At 40.7% G+C, this 10,183-nt stretch overlaps 1 protein-coding gene across 3 annotated transcripts; it reads right to left on the bottom strand.

Moving 5' to 3' along the window:
- Positions 1 to 1,217: 1,217 nt before the first annotated feature.
- adcyap1r1b (adenylate cyclase activating polypeptide 1b (pituitary) receptor type I) lies at positions 1,218 to 9,706 on the bottom strand. 3 transcript variants are annotated; one of them, XM_046050489.1, is made up of 13 exons: positions 9,403 to 9,706; positions 8,904 to 9,006; positions 6,572 to 6,685; positions 5,916 to 6,019; positions 5,699 to 5,796; positions 5,340 to 5,472; positions 5,039 to 5,192; positions 4,848 to 4,908; positions 4,699 to 4,768; positions 4,506 to 4,597; positions 3,702 to 3,831; positions 3,514 to 3,555; positions 1,218 to 3,005 (listed from the first exon to the last, which is right to left on the bottom strand). In XM_046050489.1, exons 2-13 carry the CDS (start codon positions 8,947 to 8,949, stop codon positions 2,607 to 2,609), a joined length of 1,443 nt encoding a protein of 480 aa, XP_045906445.1. In that variant the 5' UTR covers positions 8,950 to 9,006; positions 9,403 to 9,706; the 3' UTR covers positions 1,218 to 2,606. The 3 variants fall into 3 exon arrangements, with proteins under 3 accessions (XP_045906445.1, XP_045906444.1, XP_045906446.1); XM_046050488.1 differs by lacking the exon at positions 9,403 to 9,706 and adding an exon at positions 9,224 to 9,268; XM_046050490.1 differs by lacking the exon at positions 9,403 to 9,706 and adding an exon at positions 9,224 to 9,268 and having other exon boundaries at positions 2,663 to 2,992.
- Positions 9,707 to 10,183: the final 477 nt, after the last annotated feature.

The raw sequence follows: 10,183 nt of genomic DNA on the forward strand, positions 1-10,183 counted from the left end.
TAAATAATGTGTATTCAGAAATTAAACAGCAAATATGTGCGTTGTTGTTTTGGAGTTTGTCTTTAAAGACACTTGCAGATTTTTCAGACTTTTGCAGTTGGACCATTTCAGTCATTGCAGAAATGGGAATTTCAGCCCTATTTAATAGAAATTTAGCCCCTTGGACAATAGAAAGTGTCTCATATTTTATTGAATATCATAAAGAAAAGTCTGTTGTGGGTCAGGTACGTGAGGCCTTATACAATCCAGTAATCTTGTATTTTTCTGCTGTAGAGAAAAATAAAACGGTTGTGTTGGTAAAATAAGAAAACTATAACATATTTATTCTTGTGTGCAGGTGATATAGTGTGCTGTACATTGACTCACTGAGTTAGTATACAGAAGCACTGCTTAATTCAAAACACTAATCTGTCGTATGTTCTGCTCATCTTGAGCAAAGACGAGTTAAAGTACTTTGAAGGCCTCCAGGTTTAAAATACTGATTTAGTCTTAAGCATCATAAAAGCACTTTGTTCAACCCTTTTCTTTACTTTGCAGTTTCGTTTTGAAATTAACAGACAAATCTCCTCTTTGTTTTAAATCATCAACCGAAGTCAAAATACTTGTTTTGTGCTTAAAGGCACTTTTGGAGACACAAAGAAGAAGAGTCGAGCATTGGGATTCAGAGGATAGTCGAGTCAGACCAAAGGTGAAATCTGCAGTGACATCAGTCGCAAAGCTATCTCAGCCTCTGCAAACAGATACGGCCGTGCAAAAACTCAGTGATGAGTCGATTAATTCGTCTTTGGAATGAGAGAATTACCCCCCCCGAGTTAAAAGTTCCTCTGCGAAAATAACATCCATCTCAATGTGCTTGTTTTCAAGCATTAAGAGAGAAAATGCCACAAGAGACAATAACTGCAGCAAGACAGAGATACTGCAAGATAGCATGAGGGATTTGTCTGAAATGAAACCCTCATTAATCAACATTTTTCAGATGGTAATTGGTGTTACCACCTTCACTTCGACCAGTACAATGTTGAAACATCCTGCAGGAGGCTGTTGAAGAGGCTCTGTGACAAGAGAATCAGTATTACTAGAGCATCGCCTCCACAACAGCCCAGCACTGAAAGTTCATGAAGAAAAAGTAACTGTTAAGAAATTTAAACATCCAATTAAACACTGAATTCTCACACAACAACAGCAAAAAAAAAAAACCCACAGACAATAAATGCAATTTCATGCATGCAGTTGAACTCATGATGCTTCAGTCACGAGTTCATTTTCATTGACATTTTCTGTACTAACGGCTGTTTAAAACTACAGACGCGCTGACCTCCAAAGGTGTCTTTTTCTCAGACGTCTAGTTTTCTGGGCTGAGATTTATAGAGAGGTTTGTGTTTGTGGTCGTAGTTGGAAAACCTCCCCAACCATCCCCATTTAACCCTGGAGGGGTTTTAAACTCTGTTTTTTTGGCATTTCACATAACCGTATAAAATATGTCCTTCTCGTCAATACTGCTTTTTCACTTGTTAGATCCAGAAGAAATTTCTCCTCAACATTCCTCAGTCTGGTCTGTCTGTCTTCATCACCCATTAAATTGTTTTGTTTTATCCGTCACTGTTTACACAGGAATCGAAGGATTGTGCCAGTACACAGACACGGTTTAGTTGTTAATGTGGTTGGATGTCTTCCTCAGCAAGGAACACGTTCAATAAGTCTCGGTAAGACTCCGCTGACATCAGCCATAATGTTTCAGATGACCATTTGCTTAATCAGTAACATCAAAATATTTAACAAAAATAGTCATTCTGTACATTAGGGAGAGTAAGAATCGAAGCAGCAGAGGCCGAGATATGAATTTGAGTCCAGAGTTTGGGGTAAGTTTCAACAACACATTTCTGACAATGCAGCAAACAATAACCATTTAATGGCTCCTCCTCGCCTTGTAAATACCCACATCTTCCAAACGCCATGCCCATTGTTTATATAACAGGTTTCCAAGCTGAAATAACCCTGAAGACATCACTAGGATTATTTTTCAGGTCCTTGAGATCCACACAGGCTGATAAGTACTCAACGTGACAATTTAACTTATCTTCATGTGTAAAATCATGTTATTTACATTGCCATGTGTTGTCTGTCTTTAAGTAAACTATTTCAAATGGCAAGGCAACTGAGATCTCTATTTTAATTGGAATACAGAGTGTAGTTATAGTCTAAAATACATTTTGAGGATTATACTTAAGGACAAGTGTGAAAACTTCCTCAGACAGACTGGAATGATCACTGTGAGAGGGCACATACTGTAGAGCTGCAGTAATAAACTGGTCCCACTGTGCTATACAGCAGCGGACACTGTAGCACCAGACAACTTTGAACACTGATAGAATATATACAGAGACATAACCATGCTTTTTTCTTCATGTTACAGCCCAGCAAGACACTGGATATAAACTAGAAGTCCTAATCATGCCCTTTGAAATTTAAAGGCTTAGCCTATACCGGACGACTAAGTGTGTTTTTCACTTCGGCTGCATCCGAACCAGGTCAGAGGTCGGGACATGAAGAGACTCATTATGTGGCACCTGACTTTCAGGTTCGGTCATGTTTAGGGTTGAAGCAGGTCAGACTAGAGGCTGTTCTGGGTCGCTGGAGTTGAGTTGGGTTTCCATCATGGTTTCGTCTGGGTATGGGTTGGGGTATGGGTTCAGGAACGGGTTGGTGAAGCTGGTCATCGGGACGAGGGTAGATGTGGCAAGGTTGGAGGTGTCAGGTCCGGAGGCGGCGTCGTTGCCGGACACGGCGTCCCCGTCTGTGCCGCTCAGGTGGCCGGGGTCTCGGCCTGCAGGCTGGACATGCGGATCTGTGAGCTGCTCTTGCTGAGGATGGACAGCTGCGTGCCCCCGTTCACCCCACTGCTCGCCAGTGAAGGATGCCGGTGCTTCAGGTCCACAGCAAAGTACCTGTTCACCGTCCAGCTGCGCCATTTCCTCTTGATCTCCGATTGCACCTTGAGGGATATACTTCACAAGGTCATTATTAATGGACCTCGCTGGAAAGAGACAAGCTCACTGTCACTCAGTCTCACTCTATCTCTGTCTGTGCTGTTTGTCAGGCTCAATGTTTTAGATTTTTACTGGTTTTCATTGAAAAATACAATTGTCTTAAAAGTAACAAGTTCTTTAAACCAAATTTTAGCTGGAATTTATGCCCCCACACATCCAAAATCAATTCCTGCTTCATAAAGAAGCTACGCTAAGAAAATAGTCCATATAACAGAGAGTGAAAAAATGAATAAGCTACTAATTATGTGCCAGATAAAGAACAGTTAAAGTGTCACATCACATTTCTACAAAAAAACGTCCTGGATTTCCAGTTTTTTTTCATAATCACAAAGACAATTCCAGATGTTTTTGTTTTAAAATAAAAAAGTGTGAGCCTCATCCATAACATAACTCAGGTTATTTGCATTTCAAACCTCATCTATTCCTGATCAGTACTTAGTCAGTAACAGTTTTAAAGGAGGTTTACCTCTCCATTCAGGAAGCAGTAGAGGACGGCCACCACAAAACCCTGAAGAAACACAGAGGATGAAAGCAAGAGACAAAAAACACACTGACTGAAACAAATGCTCAAGCATGCACCGTAACTTTAACTTTCCACAATCTGTACACAGATTGTCCTTTTCTAAATCCAAGCCGTGATGGAGAAACAGTCACCTGGAAGGATCCGAGGCCGAGCTCAAACACCAGACGCTCTCTCTTGCTGACGTTCTCAGGGGAGAAGGCAAACACAGTGTAATGGATCCCAAACAGAGGAATCAGTAGCAGAGTGGAGCGGGCCAACCTCCTGCACAATAACACAACATTATGATGAGAGGGCTAGACTAAAGTATGTGTGTCCTCATTATAATTAGCTCACACACGCATGTACAGTATGCATGATAACTGGCCCCATCCTCTGTCTGGTATTTGACACTTTTTACGTGTTTTTTCAACAGAGGGACGCGGAATAATTACATTCCTAGTCCTTAACTGTATGATAATCATTGTTTAAAGAATTTATACACAGTCAAATAACTCTCTGAGGTTTATTGTACTTCAGTGATGAGGGTACTGTAATCTCATTACTTCTGATCCAAGATCCAGATTCACCAAACCCTCAACTGGACAAGCCTGTTGTAAATCACTCATTTCAGCCTGAAGACTGTCAGCTGTTCATTATCCTTGTGAGATTTCATTATCAGTATAATCTACACTCATAAATTTGCCCTATAAGGCTGCCAGAATGCGTGAAAAAATGTTATGTCGTTTAATCGCAGAGATGTAGAAAACTAAAATGAACTCAAAACACAGATTACATAAATACAGACAGTGTTTATATGTGCTCATACAGGACAGTGACCTCACAACATCTGATCTTTACAGCAACATCTCAAGAGTCATCTTGAGATGATTAATGTAATGAACAAAATCACTGTATAGTCGAGCAGAAAATGTCAAAGCAAATGTTAAATTACTCACAGGTAAATGCTGGATTCATTTCCACCGATATCTGGGGACTGTAACTTCTGGACAAGGATGACGATGATGCCAATGAAGAGCACGAAGTTGATCTGTACAAAAAAAAAATGAATATGAGAAAACAACATATAAACATTTCTATGGTAATGGAAGGTTTGTTTTTGTTTTCTCATTATTCAAAGTGATGACATACCATAATTGAAGCCAGCACAGGTCCCTTTATCACCCACCAGATGGCAGCGTTGTCATTCATGTCCCAACACCTTAGAGAACATAAAACATGTTCAGCGCATGATCAGACAGGCTTCAACATGAGACTAAACTCTGTTGTTCATAACCTACCCTATATTATCAAAGTGTAGCTTCAGCACTGCCCAGATGGTCACACACACTGTGGGGGCTCCTGTTGCAACAATAAATTACACACACACAAAAAAACATGATGCAAAAATTATTTAAATGATGCCTCCACTGGGAATTATACCCATTTGATGAGATAAGAAATCTAGTGTGTGATGTGGTATCTGTCTCACCCCAACCGATGATGATGTACCAGTAGAAGTATCTCTTTTCAGGGAAGAAGGTCTCCACCAGTAAAGTAAACAGGTACAGGCCCTCGATGAAGAGCCAGAAGTAGTTAGAAAGGACGCAGTAGTGGAAGAATATCATCACTGCTCGACACTCCAGCTTCAAGGTAAGAAGGGACAAAGAAACAAGGACAAATGTCACAGGTTTTAAAATCGTAGTAAATGTTTGAACAAATCACCTTCTGCCTGTTAACATGAGAAGAGAGAGCATTGTGGGCATGTGTGCGGGCGTGTTTGTGCTACTCACAGTGTGCATGAAGCAGTGCTCGCTGTCCTCTTTGGCATACAGCACGCCGTCTTTGATGAAGACTGAAATAGCTCTCAAGATGAACGACACAAATAGGTTCATATGGATGAAGTTTCTGGTACAGTGCAGCTTCCTGTGTAGATGAAACAGACATACTGTTTCATTAATGAAAAGCACTACACTACAATATACTGACATGTTTTTACTGTTGCTATTCATTTATAAACACCAATACCGCTTTTTACTGCTGTTCATGCAGTAGTAGATGCAATTATATAGCGGCAGCAGTAGTGGGAGAAGAGATAATAATTGTAGTAAAAGCAGTAGTGGTAGTAGAACTGTAGTAGCAGTAGTCGTACCTGAACCTACACAGGATGACCATGGCCATGGTGAGGGAGACCAAAGAGGTGCTGTAGCCCACAGTGTACAGAGCCTTCACTGACACAAAGTACATATCCTGGAACGGAAACACAAGCACAACAAGCGCTAAACAAACAGTTTCTGGGTGTTTTTCATATGAAATGTCTAATTGAAACCTTGAATCTAACACAGCTGCAGATGCAGTAATACACTAACCGTATGGCTGCTGTTTCCTTCTTCATACAGGCAGGCGTCAATGTAATGAGGGAACGTCTCCGACCAGCCAAACTCAGTGCAGTTACGACTGACTTTTCCAACCTCTGTGGACACGGGGCACTTTATTTGATTATGGCAAACACAGACTTATTTCTAGAGTGTAATGAGAGCTGGAGCTAAGGTAGTTACCACCTCCAATATCATGCATATCTTCAACATTTTTTGCAATTTTATTCTAAAAATCAATAATACAGTTGGAAGCCCTTAATTTGACATGTACAATGCAACAGAGAGAATGGATTTCTCACACACTGTATGATTCATAATACATCAAACAGCCTGAAGCCATGACCTTAGCCAGAACTTAATTCTAACCCTCAGCCCTAAAGTTGGGGACTATCCAACTTTCCAAAAATATCCTTACTAAAAAAGAAAATTGTTACTTCCCCAAAAGGTTGGGACTTGCATAGGTATCAACTCATAATGTGCACAAGAGTGCACGCTCATCAATTTCAACACTGCAATTCACTGAAATGGGATCACACAGTCTCCACACTGCAACAAGATATGTAAACAGGCAGCCTCAAAAAGCCCAATTAAATCAACAGAATTAACCGGTGATGGTAATCGTGTAGGGAAAGTCGTTAGTAACTGACCGTAGTCTTCTTCACTCATGAACTGAGAGAAGAGTTCAGGACAGATGACTTCGACCACCTCACCAATCCTGGCAGGCTGCCAACATGTCAGATTGTCCCACATCCACGGACAACCTGAGGACACAACAGGTAGACACCACGCAAGTGTTACATTCTAAAAAAAAAATCAATGGGCCATTTATTCATTTTCAGAAAAGAAAAATTTCACAATCACAGATCCTTCAAATTCCCATTTGGTAGGTGTAATGTCAGCTCCCATGCAGTACAAACAACAGAGAAAAGCAAAATAATATTGTGCATTTTATGTTTGATGATTGGTTATTGTAATCTACTTTTTGTAGATGAAACACGAATTTATAAATCGGTGGGACACAATCATGGAGGTTAACTGAAAAAATGGCTGCATATAGGCCTAATTAGAAATTGGGAACAATCGTCTGGGTTTGCATTAATGGTGCTTGTAGCAATAAAAAAAGCTAAAAGAAGATGGTCTAAATTTCCAAGTTTAGTTATTGCCTTAGTTAACTCTGTTTTGCAGCTAATATTCCAATAAAGCAACCTAAGTAGTATATGTAACAACAACACAAATAACATCTTTGAAAAGACCGTGCTAGTTTGCTGTGCAGATATACAACCTTACAAGCTACTGTACTTGACATCAAGTCGATATGAATATAATCAATCCTCATTTAAACACATTATATTAATATCATTGTGTAATCAGCCATCCTTCAATGCTGCTGGATGGCAACAGAGATGTAGAAGAAAATTCAGATTGTCTTAAGGTAAACGTATTGGCAAGCATTTATAGGATAAATCACATTTATATCACATTTGTATGACACCCTTTTCACTTTTGAACTCTTTGAGACTGGAAAAAATCCAATAAATCTGCATGTAACAAAATAATAATAAAAAAAAGTGTAGAGCACTTATCAAACAAAGTACAAAGAGCCTTCACAGAAAGATAAACACAATCAAATCATAGCAGTCAATAAGAGAACATTTCCTGTTCAGCCTTTCTAACATCAATTTATGATGAAAATGTTTTATTTATGTAAAGTGAAGTATTACAGAATATAATGCATCGCAGCTCTCATTCTGTGTTGCTTTCACATATTTTTCTCCTGTAGATCAACTTTTCTCATGTAATGTCATCCCTGCTGAATTAGCAGACATGCAGGCATTATTTAGTCTTCCCTCCTCTTTTGTCATGTTCACAGAGAGAGAACGGAAAACTTGGCCAAATAGAAACTGTGACAAGAAGTTGTTAAAGTTACTGACGGGTGCTGTACGTTTTGGAGTCATTTTATAATCAGTAGCTTGTTTTATCTTATTTAAAAATGCAAATGAACCTTTCTCAAAGCGCTTTCTTTGGTTCGTTGCCGTTTCATGTTGCAAGCTATTTTTCAAAGCATTTATAACAAACGCTTTCAAAAAGTGATGGGGACATGTGCCCAGTGTAAATAACACTGTTTTATCTTGTTGACGTTAAACTACATTACATCCAGGTTGTTGCCGCTGCTCTGAACAGCTTAGCTAACATTACTGGTGAATAACAGCAGGCAAAGTTATAAACTTGGCAACATTACTGTATCTGACAGGACAGAATTGTAAGATAGCTTACTTCTGGGCTAGTTTCCCGACGTACAGCTCGTTTGTCTTTTACCATCCTCACGTGTTCAGCTGTCAGACTGAGGACTAACTGGTAGGCCAAAATGCTGTCTTATTAATGACCAGCGCCCCCCAAAAGGTGAGGAGTTTGCATGCCTGAGCTCTGCTTTTGGAAGACAACTCCAAAGGAAAAGAGACTCATGAACAAGGTTAACAAGGAGAATTGGCACAAAGCGGCCTCTTCCTCAGTCTGAACTTCCCTTCATCCATCAAATAATCAGCCAGAGAGACGCCTGTCGCTCACTGTCTCCCTGATCAACTGTAATTTTTCAGTTCATCAGCATGAGATGCTGCCATCTCATGGGAGGCTCGGCCCCTCCCTGACTCTGGAGATAGAGCCACAGAGTGAAACAAAATTATTAATGTGCTTAGCTGAATTACTCTGTTGGCCCTGCTTTAGCTTCCTGTGCTACAAATCAAGCAAAAATACACACAGGGAAACTGTGAAGCCTTTCTAATGTATTTACAGACAAGCAGGTCAGAGTCAAGTACAATTTGTAGAATGATCTCCTGCTCATTAGTATGGAGCCCCTGGAATTATTCTTGTTATTAATCTCTGTGTTTATTCTTTTCTTTATATTAATTAGGCAACAAAATAGTGGTTAACATGAGGGGAAGGGATTAAAGGCTAAACAAACACACACTGACAGAAACCTACCAAATTCTGGATCGTTCCCAGGATCATCCAAGGCCATCATTTCCATGCATTTCTCCTGCTCCCTCTTGATCACACAGTTAGGAGGCACCTGTTGGCTCCAAACCTGGAAAAAAAAAAGCATGAACATACACACAGAAATACGCACACCACAGAGAGAAAAAGAGAGTCAAGTGGCTGAAGATTACATCAGAGCAAAGAGGAACAACCCAAAGGTAAAATGGAAGAGGCCGCTTTATTAGCTTCACAATGCGGTTCATACCACAGTGTGGGAGAGGTCTTAGCTCTGGGATCTGTTTAAACACTCAACCAATTAAACAAACCATTTCAGAGCTGCTGGCACTCTCCCCATGCTAACTGACCCAGAGGAGGGGCATTATTCTAATGAAAACAAGGCAGGAAAGGCTTTCAGACGTGCACTTTTCACACTGGACCGTGCCAGGCGGTACTCCCATCTGTTACAAGCCGACACACAGAGAAGACTGTTTAAACTTGTACACACAATCGAAGCCAGAGATCACAGCGGCAGCCTGAGTCCCAGAGCTGCGACTCCAGACATGGAGGTTAAATCCGGAGACGCCGCCTTCATAGCCCCTGTGACAGCTGCATAATGCTGGCCTGACACGGTGACTGAGAGAGGGGGTTAGAGGTGGGTGTCTGGTGAGACGATGAGTTTGTGTCTCTGTTGGCGTCAGTCCGGGAGATGCCACGTCACAGCTTGATGAGATGTAGCAGAGGAGCAGTTGAGCATTTATCCGCTGACGTCAACAGCTCTCGCTTGGGATTCATGCACTGAAGATTTACCAGAGTAATAGAGACACAGTGATTTGGGGGCACTGAGCGGACGAAGTGTCGACACACAAATCTGTATCGATGAAAGTGCTGGATGATTTATGTGCTGCACTTTCTAGCAACAGCGCCATTTCTGCAGTGGTACAGCTGGTTCCATGCCACTGGCAGAAAAAGCACAGGTGTTTGGATTGATGACATCCTCTGGACCACAGTTATGAGTATGTGGATGTTATTTCAACATTAGTTCGACCTTGTAGAAACTACTTTTGTCACATTATTGGGTATGGAGGAAAAAATATTAGTTTTTTACCTCCACAATCGATTATATGCAATCAGTAGCATCAGCCTTCAGCTTTAAAGCAGCTCAGACTAATATTTTTACATCAACAGATCAAATAACTACTGCATGTGTATAAATGAAAGGGCTTTTGCTCAAGGGTCAAACCAAAAGAGAATTATCACCTGTCTCAGCAATCTTCCCCCACTACTAA

The sequence above is a fragment of the Micropterus dolomieu genome, linkage group LG05 (assembly GCF_021292245.1).
Source record: "Micropterus dolomieu isolate WLL.071019.BEF.003 ecotype Adirondacks linkage group LG05, ASM2129224v1, whole genome shotgun sequence".
Lineage (NCBI taxonomy): Eukaryota > Metazoa > Chordata > Actinopteri > Centrarchiformes > Centrarchidae > Micropterus > Micropterus dolomieu.

Coding starts and splice junctions, on each gene's coding strand:
- adcyap1r1b (XM_046050488.1), bottom strand. Junction 6,686..8,903: donor TGGGAACGATCCAGAATTTG/GTAGGTTTCTGT, acceptor TTGTGTCCTCAG/GTTGTCCGTGGATGTGGGAC. Junction 4,769..4,847: donor CTACACTTTGATAATATAGG/GTAGGTTATGAA, acceptor ATGTTCTCTAAG/GTGTTGGGACATGAATGACA.